Source organism: Haliotis cracherodii, unplaced genomic scaffold (genome assembly GCF_022045235.1).
Source record: "Haliotis cracherodii isolate W230 unplaced genomic scaffold, xgHalCrac1.p SCAF_19, whole genome shotgun sequence".
NCBI lineage: Eukaryota > Metazoa > Mollusca > Gastropoda > Lepetellida > Haliotidae > Haliotis > Haliotis cracherodii.
In genome coordinates, this window is record NW_027266274.1 from 8,640,494 (window position 1) to 8,658,710 (window position 18,217).

The 18,217-nt window shown below is 38.8% G+C and overlaps 1 protein-coding gene across 1 annotated transcript; it reads left to right on the forward strand.

Moving 5' to 3' along the window:
• The first annotated feature begins 1,603 nt into the window (after positions 1–1,603).
• LOC139467077 (uncharacterized) lies at positions 1,604–7,563 on the forward strand. The gene is made up of 6 exons (XM_071248796.1): positions 1,604–1,628; positions 2,331–2,436; positions 3,419–3,522; positions 4,425–4,500; positions 4,684–4,799; positions 7,484–7,563. The coding sequence occupies exons 1-6, from the start codon at positions 1,604–1,606 to the stop codon at positions 7,561–7,563; spliced, it is 507 nt and encodes a 168-aa protein (XP_071104897.1).
• Positions 7,564–18,217: the final 10,654 nt, after the last annotated feature.

The window sequence follows — 18,217 nt, forward strand, 5'->3', positions numbered from 1 at the left end:
GATCAAACTTTGGTTGACACCAAAGACGTTTGCAACGTGACGATGCATCTGCCTAATCCTTCCGGTCGTCAAACGACGTCTTTGACGTTTGGAGGGGCAAGATTGCATTCAGTTGTTGCAATCCTTTGTAGCAAATGATGTGCTCTCTGATAATGATGTGCAAGGATTCTCATCAAAACGATCTTAAGCAAACTTTGAATAGTATTTATGCCGACTGTAATGTTCATTGCATTAATACATACTGAAAAAGTGTAACCATAAACATTTTGAAAGATCATTGTATCGCATGGCCTTGATGTTCAACCTTTTCGTGACATCTGCCTAAATAATTCCACGGAAGAATAGTTTCTGATGTCCAGAATCCTTGTGCAGTAGGTATAAGAAAAGAGGACAAAGTCATGCATTTGCCCCGCAAAGGTAAATACATGTCGTGAATAAATATATGAAACGTGTTGCCTTGGAAACTAGAACCATATTTTTTTCACAAATCCTAAATTATCAATAGGCACCAGTTCACCACCAGAACTTTCTATGTACCAAGTTTGGTAAAAACATATTCCACAGTTTTCAAGATCTGCTCCGGAAACAACATCTTGCACGGACGGACAGTATGCATTTTAATACTTCCCGCAAGACAAGTTGGAGGGGATAAATATAACAGTCATATTCCAACAAAACTTACAGCAGTCCCGTGTCGGGGCTGCAAATTACAGCTGTCACACATAAACATTGTGTAGCCTTTGTTTGTCTTACATGACAAATGAATATTGTTTTGATCAGTCCTATATGTAATACATGTACGTAAAGTATACAATGTATATTTAAACCCAAAATAATATTGGGTAAATTAACAAATATAAATTAACTAAATATGCTATGGATTACTAACTGTATATTAACAACTTGTATATTAATAATTGTTTGTATACAACAACAATACATACCATATATAATACGAAGCCACAAGACATACATGCGATACAGAAGTATTTACGTTGGGCCATATTCTGCAAATGCAGTCAGGTTAAAACTTTCTGTTGCAAAAAACAACGTGTAAAGATTCATACATTTTCAACTTCATTGATCCATAAAATCTTATTATACCAAGGAAAATGAATTCTTAATTATGGAAATAATACCGAAAATTTTAAAGGTGTATGTCATAAATATATTTAACAATGTACTGTTAAATAATAACGAAAATGGGACATTTCTTGTGAAACACATTATTCATGTCATGCTTGGAGAGATGAGATTCATTATTTATGATAGTTAGGGTTCTGTCGACATGGTAGTACACGTCATAATAGATCGTACGTGATTTTGAAAAAGGGCTCTTGAATATGTGCTCCACAAATGCATGGATATTAAAATCCTTGGAAGAATAAAAAGGTCTTGAGTTCGTTCGAAAGCTTGTAAGTATACGTGGATTATGCTGTCAGGTGTTTTCATGTAGGTCCCGCCCTATACCTGCGTTGTTGACAACATAAGACACCATGGGAACACACCCTATAAAAGCAGCAAGACGCCAAACTTCGAAGTTTGAGAGTGTCAGCTAGAGAAGACACGGGTGGAGAAACCAAGATTCCTAAAGCTGTTGAAAATGATGACAATATCGTTCCTCATGTGTAAGTTACATGTGTATTATCTGATCTTAACAAAACAGTCATCGTCCGTTTTGCGTTTGGTCGAGCATATTATTCATAACATACTTAATAACGTTTCTGCTATGCAGCTAGACAAAGATACATTTTTGGTATTGTACCTTGTATTGATTCAAATAAAAATAACATCTCGTGTGTAATTCAAAAATGCAATAATATCATATATCATAACACATACGCTAAATAGGTATTACAATTTAATAGAGTTAAGTCACCTTATTTGTCAGAAGAAATACTTTCATAAATCAGAAGCCAGAAGTCCTTTTATATATTGATGAATATGTATAGAATTTGTTGGACCCCCTTAAACTTACTCCCACAAACCATGCTTACTCATTATGTGTGAAAACCACACATACTCTGTGACCTAAAAGGACCCGTACCTTTAAATACTGAACACTTTAGCTCTACATATATACATAACATTTTATATGTTGTTCCTGAATGTTCTCTGAGTCAGTCAGTGTTTACTAACATTATCATTCGAAAACCGATTCCAGTCCCAGTACAGTCCCATCCTAAAACGAAAAGTCCTAATGTTTTAAATTTATTATTGATATTAATCGTAATGTTTATGGTCATCAAGGCTTTAAAAATTAAGAAACTAATATGTGAAAGAGCGTGCAATGTATTGAGGATGTGATTTACGTGCATATGTTCTTTCAGGCATCTTCACAGCAAAACTTATGGGAATGCAGGTTGCTGCTGACACTGCTGTTACCTGTGCTGGCTGCACCACTGACTATAAGCCAGCTGCAGGCAAGGAATGTGCGTAAGTAAATTTCATCTTAATACTCTAAAACCCATTGTGTGAAATCCTCCATCAGATGAACAGAAAACTAAAGAGGGTGTGCCCAACATTCCTCTGTATCTGCCTATCGTTACGTGTCGACCAAATTGAAAGAATAAGTCAACACAAAAATATATTACATAAAAGAATTATGTGTGAAACAAACGAACAACAAAGTAATGGTATACAATCAACATTTGTATTATAAAAGGAGCTAGTTTCAATACAAATTGCTGCAAAGTATTTACAATGGCAGTACACAATAGAGTGGTACGGTAGTACAATATTCAATGGGAGTAGTGGTCATGATAGCAAAACGTAAGTGATAATAATATTTACCAAGCAGCAACAGTTGTCAAGCTTCGAAAAGGCCTAAGCTGGATGCCCAGGGTGAAAACAATAATCTTCACACAACCGCTAATCTTGATGTAACGTAAGATAAGAGAGGCATGCTCTTGCCCCCATACATAGAGTCTAAATACCTTGTAGAAGATTCTTTACAATACTGGATTAGTCTAGCTGTTCTGGTAGATTCCAGATTACACTTGACACCAAAATAATCTAACTATCTAACTTCCATACCACTACATTAGATAGTACTACATTCCTGACAACTAATCTTTGTCAAAACACAATGCGGTGAACTTCTACTGAATCCCATAAGAAACAATGTAATACAATTGGAACATTGTTTAACAATAAATTACACTGTCATACAACACTATGAGATAAATCTTACATGTTCAATAACAGTGAAACAGCAAAAATGTGTAGTTTGTTCTGTGTCCATGCAATTATTATCGTGAGGCTGAACCAGACTATTTGCAGACTGCTATCTGGCGGGGATATTTAAAAAATAATACCATTGACACATTCCGTAATGGTTACACAATGCCTATTATCATGATAGTACCCTTTCATCTAAATGTACACGAAATAAACATGTATAATTCATATTTTGCAGAGATTTGAAAAAGTACCTGAATTGCCTCGAAACTGCTGCGGGACCAAAAGATGGATGCACACTTTCAGAAGTCGATGCCAAGAAAATAAAAGCCGCTACTTGCAGTAAGCCAAAGTTCCCTATCGTTTTTGTGCCTCTTCTTTTGTTTTATTATTTTGCGAAATTTATTTTATTTTTATATTGATGAGATGATTAATAAATCCAGCTAGAGGTGTGCTCATGACAATATCACATTTTCATTGAATTCAAATTCGTATTTTTTAAATGTATCATAACAAACACAACGGTAGTTCAGGCCTTGAAACCAATATATAATAAGCTGTAATGCATTTTAAATACAATGGAAACGATTGATTTTCCCATAATGTTACCTTGAAGTGACTGCAATCACTTCAAGTAATCATTCTGAATGGTTTCATTATACAAATAACTACACATCATGTAATATACTGCCTATGAAAGATTTTCTAAGGCAAAATTAACTGCTTTTAAATAAATTGATTATCAATACGGATATAAATAACTGCGCGTTCAGTTCACATTAAAATGTATTTTTCTAATGTACAGATGACACTTGCTCACAAAGTAACACATAATGTCCTTTCTACCACGACAAGATATAACATAGTAGCTAATAATACTTATCAATAATGTGATGATAAGTGTCTTTTTCCTAAAACAAGTTATCATAATAAATATATACTATTACTATCAGTATGTTTTCACAAAATCGATCACTTCTAACAAGATACAATTGGTCTAGCTTTGATGCATAGTGACATCTGAACATTCAGGTAAAAGCACAAAGCATGCTTTCAGTTTTCATCATTTGGCTGAAATGCAACTTGCATTCCCTTCGTGAAAGTGATAATGTGTATACAATTGTCTGATTGCCCAAAAGGCACTGAGTTTTTAGAAATTGTTCTTTCTTTATATATCCATTTCGATTAGTAGTCTCACAATGTTGAATCAGATGGGCATACAGTTGATTCCAATTGAATTTCAGCGACGGACTTTGCATCACCCTGCACATGCCTAAAAGAATTTTGGGGACGTGGTCCAACTGTTGGCAATGAATGCGGGTAAACGTCTTATGATGATATTGCCTTCTTTGATTTAAAATTGAAATCATTGAAAACAAATATATTCATATTATAATAACGTGTGTATCATAGTTTCATTTTGTTACATTATCGTTAGAATTATAAAAGAAGAACTACAGATTATTAGACATGGTCGTGTTCACAGCCTACTCGTTGTTTTAGATCTCTGAAGAACTATGCTGAATGTCTCAACAAAGAAGCTGACGCAGCATGTGGTGTTGGATCCAAAGCGTCTGTGATCGTTGTCAGCGTGACGGGGAGATTGGAATCGAAATGCAGTAAGTATTAGCAGCTGTACCGTGCAATGTACTTATTGCTAGATCCAAAGCTTCACGTTTGCACATATTATCTGCAGAATGAATCATCCATCAGTGTGTATTCGGTCCCGTTCTTTTGCAATAACCATCATAACCGTCATAATCTAACACTCGACAATGAAATAGTTGTCAAACCTCTACAAAAGCTCGGCGATCCGGAAACGAAAAGGACGGGGCTTCACAAGTCAATTCTAATAAATAAATAAATAAATAAATAAAATAGTCAACCATAAGAACTTCACATACTGCCAATTTAATCACGACTCGTGGCCATTGTTTGTCGTACAATATATCACTGAAGGGAGAATACACCATGAGGGCCGCAGCAGTGTTGTAGTGTACGATAAACAACGACCACCAATCGTTTACTTCTTATATGAGATATCAACATTATGTACAGCCTCTTTAACGATGATATCAAAATGTACAAGTTTTAAAAATATTTATCCGTATTTTAATCAATTATAATGATGACTCCCTCAATAGAATCCGACCTACGGCAATGTCGGACAAGTCCATTTTATGCACATGTGGGTATTTCCCGCACATGCACCTTTTCTCTCAATACCGATTGCCATATCTCTCCCGCTTTGACATGATATCGTTCGGCCATCGCGTTTTTCTGCGTTGCACAGCTACATCTCTTAGGAACAACTCACTAGATACTCCCCTCTAAAAAATAATGTCGGCCAATATTCGATGTCATCAAATTGCGAGCGCTTGTTCGAATCTCCAGAAATGACGTCATGACAGAACAATGTTTTATCGTATATATGTATGAAAATATATATATATATAAACATCACATTGGTGACATTTGGTACTGGTATTTATGCTATCACAATGCTTCATATACATATACTGTCTATGTACCAGATTCGTAGTTTTTTTCACAACTACTAATACCACGCAATGCTTTGAACTAAATGATTTATTTTGTCATTGAGACATGATGGTAAGATTACATAATTGTCGGGGCATTAGAGTGATAACGTATTCTGTCAACTTATTTTATTCATGTATTTGGAGTGTAGTACACATTAGTGCATATAACAGAGCCCCAAAATATTGCCAAAACAAATTAATCATTATATATACATATAACCTACACAAAATGTTAGTTTTCTTTGTTATTTAATAGAATCATTACTAACGTCAACTCTTTTACAACACAACAACAGGTACCAGCACCACCACCACCACAACAACAACAACAACACCAAAAGGTAACACAGGTAAAATTATCAGTTCAGTACAGCATTATGTATGGGCCTATATGTTAGAAACTTTATTTTATTAGAAAAATTACCTGTGAGCTGAGTCCAGACTCGATTATTTAAAAACCGCTGTCATACAACTGGAATATTGCTGAGTGCGACGTTAAACAACAAACAAACTTTGTCATTTAGACATGATGGTAAGATTGGATAACTGTCTTGGTATAAGAGTGATTAAGTATTATATCCACTAATTATATCCACGTATTTGGAGTGTAGTATAAACTGATGTAACAAAGCCCCAAAGAGACCCATGTAAATGCCAAAAGGGAATACTCATTATATATACATGGTATATGTACAAAACGTTAGTTTACTTTGATAATTAATAAAAACATTACTAACATCAATTACTCTTACAAAACAACAACAGGTACCACTCCGACAACATCAGCAGCAACAACAACAGGCAACAAAGGTGAAAATAATGTGTTCAAAATCTCACCATAATGTATGGGCTTTATTTTAGAAAACTTACTTTACATTAGAAAACAATTCAAGACGTCAATTTTCTTTGGTAATTTATAGAAATTAACATCAATTACCCTTCTACAAAACAACAAGAGGTATCACTCACTCACTACACCAACAGAAATACTGACTAGTAATCTTTATAGGACAACATACTTCCAAACCTAACTACATTGTGCCAAGATTGACTTGTGCTGTTCATGCCAGCTGGTACGGTTATGTGGCTGGGTAACGGGGATGACTTGTGCTTCCAAGACGTGTGTTTTGGTTCACTATGTTTGTTTGTTGTTTAACGCCGCACTCAGCATTATTCCAACTATATGACGGTGGTCTGTAAATAATCGTGTCTGAACCAGACAATCCAGTATTTGACATCATGAGCTCGATCCACGCAATTGGGAAACGATGACATGCATCAAGCAAGTCAGCGAACCTGACCACCCGAGCCCGTTAAGTCGCCTCTTACGACAAGCATAGTCGCCTTTTACGGCAAGCACGGGTTCCTGAAGACCTATTCTACCCGGGACTTTACGGGTCTTTGGTTCACTAGCATCCTTTTGATGTAGATATACATACATAATAATGATACCTTATGCGAAGTGAGTGAGTAGGAGAGTGAATTTCGTTGTCGCCCGTAATCAGTATTATTACAGCAACATAACAGTGGCATGTGAATACTCGAATCTAAGAATCGAATCTAATCGCTGAAAAACCATCTATGTAACATCACTGGGTATAGTGAATGTCTATATATTTATCCAAATATACTGACAAATATGGTATACATTACATCGTTGTCTGAGGGCATTAAAACTGCATACGCGCCATTGTCAACACAATGTGTCTCGTGTAAATAGTTAATTCCCTGCATCATGTATTGTGTTCATTTTTGTGTAGGTTCCGGAGCTTCTTCACTGGGAATGTACAGTGCCATAGCTTCCTTTCTTCCTTTCGTCCTTACTGCATTCCGACTTTGACCGACCCAGGAATCGCACAGAATGCCTGCTATCCAAAACGTCCATCGAGTGTCGTCGCTTATTAACTGTCAAATTAATTAATCTGTATGATGATCATGCTTAAAACCCCATCTTTGCGGTTTTGTTCTAATCATTATTGCAAGAATATCAATGTTTTTTTAGTGAAAAATATATGATGACATTTTTCAAGTCTCTTAAGATTGTGTGCAGCGTTAGATCAAGTAGTCGTAGATTACTGTCTCCTTATTAGATGTTATTTGGATATATTTTGAATCAAAAAATTATAAAATGTTTGAATTAAGAAATGAAGCTCCAACATATATTTAGGCCCAGCTGATGACGTTTACTGATGACGTGAGCCTCCCCAAGAGAAACACTGACGAATAGAAAATGTCATCAACCCTTTAGACACTTTGGCAGCAGATCAGTCAATATTTCCAAGTTATAAGTTTTGTTGGATTGTGCGGGTGTATGGATTTACCTATGTGATTGAAGAATATCCCCCAAATAAAAGTTATTTGCAAGTCATGTTCTATTTTCTATTTTCTGGGTTTTAATAGCAAGTTAAATGATGATTGCACTTGTATAGCAACGTACGTGTATGTGTGTTCGTGTGTTAGTGTCGATTCCCAAATTGAAACAATATGTGTACGTAAAAGAACTTGAATGTGAAAGTGCGAAACCAACAAACTAGCAACAATTGGTATACAATCAACAAATGTATTACAAAATTAACTAGGTTTCCAAATCAATACGAAGTACTGCACAGCAATTACAATGACAGTCACAATAGCATGGTAGAACAATATTCTAGGACAGCAAAAGTCGGTGATAATAATATATATTCACCAAACGGCGACAGTGGTCAAGCTTCCAAGATGGGCTAGGCAGGGAATCAGGGATGATATGCGATCCTGAGATGCCTAAACTCGCCCTTGTATTCGTCTAAGGCGCCCCGATTCGCTGTGCAGAGTTGCGTCCCTTGGGCACGCCAGAAACCTATGATTGTGGGTTCGAATCCCGGTTTGCCCCGATTATGATTCTAGGTTTGTCAGTGTGCTCCTGGGTTTCACCGAAGTGGTAAACGTGTGAGACGTGCATCACTTCGAGCTTTCATCCACCATTAAGCTGACACGCAGTGATATAATTGGAATACTGTTCAAAGAGGTGTTGAATCCAACTCACTCACTCACTCACTTATATAAAACCTACCTAGCTACTCGAAAGTTCGATTGATCACTGTCCAAACACAATGCAATGAGTGACAACCGAACCCCAACAGAAAAAATGTAACACAGCTACAATCACTTAAACAATAAAATGCTCTGCTACATAACAGTGTGTGTAAATGTGAATTTCGTTAAACAACAAGCATACAACAGTCTCCTGTGTGTCTTTGTCCAAGCAATGTCCGTATTCGGAAGCTATCATCACTTGGTCATCAATCTGTTCGCCCTAGGAACAATGAGACAGTGGGTGCATATCTTTGTCATGCCGAAAGGACCAAATACACACATATTAGTGTGTCCGCCTTAGTTGGATGCATTTAACGAGTAAGGTTGTACCCAAAATAAGTGTGAGACCGGAATAATTCAGTGATGGCAGATTGTCTTGCGTCGATGTCGTTTTTCGGTTACACTCAACTTGAAGACATTTACGTGCGCACACAATAGCACTTTAAACAAGACAAAAGTCTAACGGTCCTTCCCAAAGCAATCTACATCACATACGTAGCATATACAATCACACAGAAGATTTCTTACCAGTAAACAAGTTACCCTGGCGACATAGAACGTTATCACTTGCTGGACGCCACCATCTTGAATCAAGTCTCGCACTCGGGAGATCTCGCTATCTATTGACAGATTAACTTTAACACTGAACACAAGCAAAACATATATGCAGGGCAGATACGACAATCTGATATTACATGACAATACAGCTAGAACTGACCCGGGGTAGAATAGATCTTCAGCAATCCATGCTTGCCATAAAAGGTGACTATGCTTGTCGTAAGAGGCGACTAACGGGATCGGGTGGTCAAGCTCGCTGACTTGGTTTGATGCATGTCGTCGTATCCCAATTGCGTGGATCGATGCTCATGATGTCAATCACTGGATTGCCTGGTCCAGACCGCCGTCAACTGAGGGATTGTGGTTGACTTCGGCGTAGCCATCTATCCAATTCATCCCACAGGTGCTCTATTGGGTTCAAATCCGAGGATCTGGAGGGCCAGGGGAGAACATTGTTGTTGAAGTTGTTGTTGTGAAGACAGGCTCCTGTGATCCGCGCTGATTGCGGTCGAGCGTTGTCCTGCTGGAATACACCGTTGCTGTTCCCTGCAATTGGGGTGACGTGTGGTAGGAGAATTTCGTTGATGTATCGTTGAGCCGTAAGATTGCCCTAGATATGCACCAAACCTGTCCTGTCATGATGAGAGATAGCCGCCCACATCATAACGCTACCTCCCCCAACCCTGTCCACTTCCTGTACGCAGTTTCTGCCGTAACGTTCTGTAGATCCGTGTTCTTCCATCTCCTCGACGGAGGAGAAATCTTGATTCGTCGCTCAACCAGACATATCTCCAACGCAGTTGAGGCCATACCCTAAGTTGACGACACCAATGCAGTCGTTTTTGACGATGTGGTCGACTCAATAAGACGCGTCGAACAGGTCGTCTTGCTCGTAGACCTGCTGCTCTTAAACGGTTTTGTACGGTCTGGTCGGAGATTCTGCGCAGTCCGGGTATTTGGGATGCGGTTGAGATGACTGTTGTCGTCCTTTCAAGTAGGTGGCGCAGTCGGATCTAGCGATCTTGGGCGAGGGTGGTTACTCTCGGTCGTCCCGAATTGTACGTGTTTCCCGACTAATGTCCTTGTTGTGATCATTTTAGTCCAGGAAGATTGTCACTGACACTGTAACACATTAAACCTCTTCATTTTGCACTTCTTCGTCGCTACTTTTGCTTTTATGGCCAACAATATCCGTTTTGCGTGTCTTATTTTTGAAAGAGTATATTACTGTGTCTGAGTTGCCGTGTGGTGATTTAACTTGATGCACTTGACGAATCAAGCAGTACCCAAGAGAAGTTTTAGATCGGATTAATATTTTAATGGCACAACGTCTTGCGTCAATGTCGTTATTTCGGTTACACTCAACTTACGGACATAATGTGCGCACACAGCAGCACTCTGATCATAACTACATTTAACTGATAAGTGTGTATTTTAGCACATGGATTATTGATTATTTGTGGATCTATGTCATCTGATGTTTGTTGTAAGTCACATCGTTAAATACGTTGATTAAAATTTTGATATAGCTCAACTGCAATCCTTTCAATTCTGTTACGGGTTGGTATCGGTCCCCAGTACTTCACGTGTGAGGTACAATCTCCAATAATGGGACCGGGAATGGTTGCTCATACTTTCAGCCTGCTAGCGTGGCTGCTGGGATAGAGGTGAAGCATTGCTTAATGTTGCAAACAACATCCACAATTCACACACCCTACTATGATGTTTCTCGAGAACAACTTTGACTCAGGGTGACTCAGGGAGTGCATGTTAAGATATGAACTGTCACATTTATCATTTCAATCGCTCAGAGACATTTGTATGTGTTATGACTGTGAGGAATTCTGACGATAATAACAATATAAGAGAAAGCTATAGTAGCTGTCCAGTGTCCAGTATCATATTGCATCAAACGCGTAGCATGATATGATGTAGATTGACCTGGCCAAGGTCTGGTGAAACAACACTTGTTCTACTGCATGTTTAATAAATGGAGGCGGCAGCAAACTTACGAGTGAATGTAGGCGGAAAGCCCGAAGTGATGCGATCGCACATGTCGGCCACATTGCTGAAACACACGAGCACGTGTTAACAAAACAAGAAACATAAACGAATCGGTATTCGAACCCACAACCATAGGTTTCTGCGATTTGCTGCGCTTTAGATGACTGGGCCATCCATGCCCAATGCAAACTTACGATAAAGAACATAGTAATATTGTATAAGTGTCCATTTACATTTACACAGCATTGAGGAGATAAAACAAGGACTGGTCAGTTCGGAGTCAGTATACTGTGTCTGAGTGGTGTATTCATGTTAAACTATCGCATGGTATCTCAGTAGGCTGTCACTATACCACACACGCGTGCATGCACGACGCCATATCAGCACAATTATCTTAAGCCCGACGTCAACCCCGTTTCACCTCACCTCCGCACATTGCTTCTGGGAATACCAATGACCCAGTCTCTGTGCATAGATGCGTCTCTTCCAGAATCCTAAGAACGTGGGTTCTAATCCAAGATCGCGCTGATAACAATCTTTGTTTGCAGCCTTCATGCTTTCATCCAATAAAATAGAACCTAAGTTCCAAATAGAACCAAATGATACGAATGCCAATTTAGAAAGGTGGATCATTAACACAGTCGACTCGGCTTCATGTGTGTCATTGTACCTCATTAATGTACATCTTTGCTCATGCTAACATTGTTTTGCCCAGTCCAGACTCCATAATGCCGTCTTGATGTTGCAATGTTGCGACGTAAAATCCGTTTGTCTAACTTACCTAATGAAACGTTCATAAATTATCACCGAACCGCGTTTCTTTACTCTCACCTTATCGCAAATACCTGGTATCATTACTATTTGATAGTGATTCATAAACACATGCTCATGACACACTCGTACAATCGACTACTTCTGGCTATTGGAAGGGTTGTCACTTTAACTCAGAGATTGATCCAAAAACGAATAATTTATTGTCCAATTTTAGAACCTCAGATAATACACCGGAAAGCTGGAATAATGACGAGTTGTATCCGCTTGTAAGTGTCCGATCTTAGGTTATGGTAAAAAACGACAAGAAATCACATGTACATGCTGCTGGGTTTCTGAAGTAACAAAGAGGAATTCTCGATCAAGTTGAATATAAAATGAGACATAAATAACATGTCACCCTGTATGACTGCTTCGTTGAGGGACTGACTGAGTGAATTCGTTTTACGCTGCTCTGATGAGCATTTCAGTTGTATGACAGTATGAATAACGAGAATAGCAAAGAGGAATTTCCCATTGACTGGAATTGTATCCACTGTTTATAACATCATTAGACCGAAACAAGATCTCATCCGGTATGGCTGCTTCGTTAAGGACGATATGAGGGACTAAGTGAGTGAACTGGGTATCACGCCGCTCTGAACAGTATTTCAGTTGTATCTGGGCATTTCAGCTAAACAGTTGCACGTTGGCGAAACCCACACCTTGGTTTACAAACCACGGATCCTTATCATGAATTTGAGATTCGAACAAACCACAAGGAGATACCGGTAATGGCAAGGACCCCTACTCTGGGCAGTAAATTGCCTTGCCTTAGACTAATGGTCCACACCTGCTCCAATGGGGGCGGTCGGGTAGCCTAGCGGTTAAAGCGTTCACCAGCAACTGAATGTAGATCACCATACTTGGGACCGTGGGGTACCTGCATGGACCACAGCAGGATTTACATCATCCCTTCAGGCCCAGAAGTCATAAATAGATCCGGGAAGGGATTCTTGATAATCACGGATAGGGGTTGCAGATAGTCTCCCGGACTCGTCCTTACGAAAGTCGATCATATTTTGTAAGTGAGAGAGTAGGTATCGTTTTATGCCGCTTTTAGCAATATTCCGGCAATCATGAGAGGTGGGCTTCTCACATTGTACCTATGCACGGAATAGTACCCGGGCCCTTTGACTTGACGATCTATCTGTTTTAACCTCTAGGCTATCCCGGCGACCTTGGCTGGAAATCCTGGCATCCTAATATATTATATCAGTGCAAGTGAATTAAACCTTCATATCAACTATTTTCCTCAATTCGCCTTACAAACATATACTTCCATAGCCTGTGTGTATTTCGTGAGTATCTGGTCTATGTCGTTGTGGTATTTCCATTCATTTGATTCTAAAATAAGAGGAGTAACATTAATAATTGCAACCATATTGACGCTTTAATGGTAACATAGACAGCTATGAAACAAAATAGATCTTCAAGAACGTTCCGTGAGAACTAGAAACTGAAAGTATGCCATATCAAACCATATAATATACTCTCCAAAGAAAGCAGGGAGTCATGAAATATAAATGTTATAATTAGTCGTAAGAATAAGATCAGTTTTTAAAACGGACTGCCAGAGTTGAACGAGTTCAAATTGTTTGATAGGCATTACTTAGAAGTTGACGGATGACAAGATAGACACAATCTTTTATGGATAACAACTTCTTTAATACTGTAAAAGGCGACGTTTCGGTATAGATCCTTATACCGTTGTCAAGCAAGACTGAATGAGGGACATAGTGCAGAATATATATAGCAAGTGGGTGATTAACAATAGAGGATTAACAGTAACAACAAGGGCATACATGAGTGGGATAACATAGGTAGGTGTGACAACAAAGGGGATTATGCTATCACAACACGATGGACAGGAAACACATAGCTTTGTGACCCTTTGTTGTCACACCTACCTATGTTATCCCACTCATGTATGCCCTTGTTGTTACTGTTAATCCTCTATTGTTAATCATCCACTTGCTATATATATTCTGCACTATGTCCCTCATTCAGTCTTGCTTGACAACGGTATAAGGATCTATACCGAAACGTCGCCTTTTACAGTATTAAAGAAGTTGTTATCCATAAAAAATTGTGTCTATCTTGAACGAGTTCGGTCACCAAAACCTCACACACCATCAATATTGGATGTGGGAATGCAGTTCCTCCGATCCTAGCACATGGGTAGAGGGTCATTCTTGAAATTGACACTTCAATAAAAGGTCGTCAAATCACTCTGATCCATCAGTGATGATTTTCATTATCCACAGTAACACGTTGGCGCTCTACTGTTTAATGCAGCATTTGTGATCAATTTGGCATCGTCTACAATGTGATCAATGCCTAATATGGGCTATTGGCATGCTTCAAATGGGTAGAACTCACTGTTTCTGCCGACGCAGAATGTTAATGATCGGCCTCACACATGGTGCCCAACGTCAACAAGACAAGTCTAGGAATCAGGGAACGAGGCCATAGGAAATCGAGCTCAAACAAATCGCTGTTCAGATGCACCATGTCACTGGTGTTCAAAATGCTGACCAGAGGATTAGAAATCTTCATGCATCTAATTTGCATGCTCGGCGACCACATGTTGTACAACCGGTAACAAATCGACGCATAGGCAGACGCCAGTGGTGTTCAGAGAGTAGAAACTGGAGGAATCAAAGATGAGTCTAGATTCACAAGGTAACATGACGAATTTAGGAGTGGGTCTGTTATGATATGGGGCGGGATCATGACTGTCAGAACGCCACTGCATATTGTCCATGGAAAGGTCACTGGATGGTGTTACCGGGACAACAATGACGCAAATAAACATGCCGTTTGAGCGCGATGCTGATCCACGTCTTGTCTTTCAAGACGATAACACTTGTGCCCACGGTGCACTTGTCGTAACAGACTACCTCCAGCAGCAAAACATCCCCAGAATACTATGGCCAGCGACGGGTTCTGACATTTTTCCCATAGAGCACACCTTGGACCTGATCTCTGGAGACGTGTACCCGACGTCAAAGGCCACCCGCTACGTCAGCCGAAGTGGGCCAGGCCATACTGACTATAGTTTTACCAGTCGTGGAGACATGGCCCATTAGAAACCAAGTCATGTCCAACATTCATATTTTTACCACGCATCCCTTTCCGCCTTTTGTGGTTGTTTTCTCCCTGACGAGACACTGCCAACATGTTCTGTTGATTGTCATGTTACACCTAGTCCTTTCTTTTTCTTGTCCATCCATGCCCATCACACGATACTCCTTTGTATTTCTCTGATCATGTGTTATTTTCGATTATCACCTATATGTTTGGAGAGTAAACAATTCTGTTTGTTTTGGTTGCTAAGTTAGTATGTAAAAATATGTCCAGCTTATGTTTTATATTATTTCACATTCGATTTCAGTCTGTATTATTAGATATTAATACGCGTCGTAATATGATGCAGCATGAAGAATAACTACTTTGAGCCGTCAATCAACCGTGACCAAGGCTATTGCATACCCCCGGCGTACCATCAACTCATCAGACCCGAATCAGCCATAATCCAACTCAAATGCGTGTACATCTTTCCAAGGATTAAAGGACTTCAACATCGATAGCCATGCGTTGTCATTCGTTCGTTATGATATTCCTTAGTCATGGTTATAAAACAAAATTATCATTAATCATAATAAAACCAACCTTTGTTGCTAAACGTGAAGACAAGCTGGACTAGAGAGACAGCGGGATATAGAGAACTCGTCGATATAGGAATTACGCACAAAAACAGAAACATAATTCAACAGCACATGCATGTCAATGTAAGGGAAATAAATTAATTGAATCACAGCACACAACAAGTGGTACAAAACCCCAGCAGGAAAGGTAATTCATCTATGAAGTGTTACGCAGCAATGTTCAACATTTTCGGTTTCCCTAACCCAGTTGGATCAAACAAAGAGCCCATGCAACGACATGGAAATGATTAACTACCCCATAAAAACGGTACAACTTACAGTAGCTGAAATATTCATTGAGTTCATAACAGCAGAAGAGATCAGGACGCCAGGTGAGACTCGAATTACGGCTTCAATTTGTTTATCTGAACAACTTTGCTCATAAATTGTAGCACGGAAGAAACAGTTTAGGCTTAAAGTTAAGGGAGAATGTTAGTGAATTAGAAGAGGTTTGTGTAATATTCCGTCCAGATCAACGCGAGGACCCTACGTGTGTGCTTCACACATAATTCCTATGATTGTATCAGAACCCGCTTGGTCGGAGTTACGCTTGAACATTTAACTACTAGGTTACCCCACCACCAAGGTAGGAGTTAAAATCACATTTGCAGGGTTCTTTTCCCCAAATACTTAGCATATGTTAAACAGACTGCGTTTTCTTTTCTTTTACTATTCATGACGAAAGCAGTCTCCCTTGTATCGGCTATTATATAAGTCAAATGCATGATCCAATTTGAAATCATGTATTAACGTATACGTTTACTTGTGTTAGACCTGACACACGCATGGTTATTGCAGACACGTATTAGATGTGGAGCAAAACATTTTAAATTTCCATCATTTATAACCATTAGATAGCTTTAGTTGTGTGTGTGTATGTGGTATGGTGCTAGCACACTGAGATAACATGCCGCAGTTGAACATCGATACCCCGCTCAGACACCATATACTGAGTCAAGCCGACCAATCCGTGTTTAAGCCCCTTAATGCCGAGCGCCAAGCAGTCTTTTCGTATGACGCGACCAGAGGATTGATTCAATGACCCTCCGCTCGCTACGAAGACGTGTGTGAATGTGTATCATTCATGATAGAGCGTCCTATAAATTTGAGCCTTGTGGGATTTAATAAAATGATAACGTTTAATGTAACGTCAATGACAGAGAATAACCAGTCTCGATTACTAGTATCCGGGGGTAAAGACAAAATAACGATGAAAATTATATTAATGGATCATTAAAAATTGAAGATGACACAAGATATTCGCGCCAGGTATTAAGAATAAATATATTCTTCGTATATTAATATTTATTTCCAATGTCGTCATGCTCCTTTTTCACTAACGTATTATTAAGTACGGTTCCTTCTTTTCAAGCCAATAAAGCAAATAAAGCTGAAATACATTTCGAACAGCTTTTATCCAAATTGACTCACTCACATTTTTATGATAGTATTTAACATTGTGTTATCTTCCACGCTATTAAACATTACGTGTTCAAACTTAACATCAAATATGTTGTCAGATTAATAGTTGATTACTTTTTTCAAATATACATAGACAATATGTTCCCTGTGTGCGGAATAAACAGAAGATTCATTAAGATCATTAGGTCCAACGGAACCATCAGCTAGACTGTACTGTATACTGTATATTACATTATAGGGTCAAATGTTATACACTATTGTTGTTGCATCAACAAGTGCCGTCTGTGATTCCCAAGTCCCCTAGTTAGGCAACTTATTTCGACATTTCGGGAATGGATTCGTATTAAAATGTATGTACACATACGCCGAGGTTATGATAAAACAATGTGATAGTATACTTTTTTTAAAAGTAAGGGATACTCTGAAATAACTTAATAACGCCAGGATATGCTCACCTTTTCGCAAACACCTGGTATAATCACTACTAGAATTTAATAGTGATTCATAAACATATTCTTATGCTATCGGAATCGTACAACTGACTCTGCTTTTGATTTCTTATGAATATGGAAATTGTTTTGTCGCTGTTATTAAGATTTCCAAACTTTTACGAGATATTATATTGGAGTAATAATTGTACGATAATAAAGAACGAAATGGGGAAACGTTATACAACCGGTAGTGAAGTATGACAGTTGGTGTTATGACCGCCAACTATCTGAAAGGACTGTATGGGTTAGATGGGAAATTTCAACGTTGACGTTTTTGTATCGGAAGTCCTTAATTAACACGAATTGTCACTGGTAGAGGCATAATAGCGATTTGAGGGAGTTTGTTACACTCTTCTTGCAGCGCCTGGCCAAGTTTACCCAATGTGATCGGCAACCTATGACGTGCACGTCTCCCTATTATATC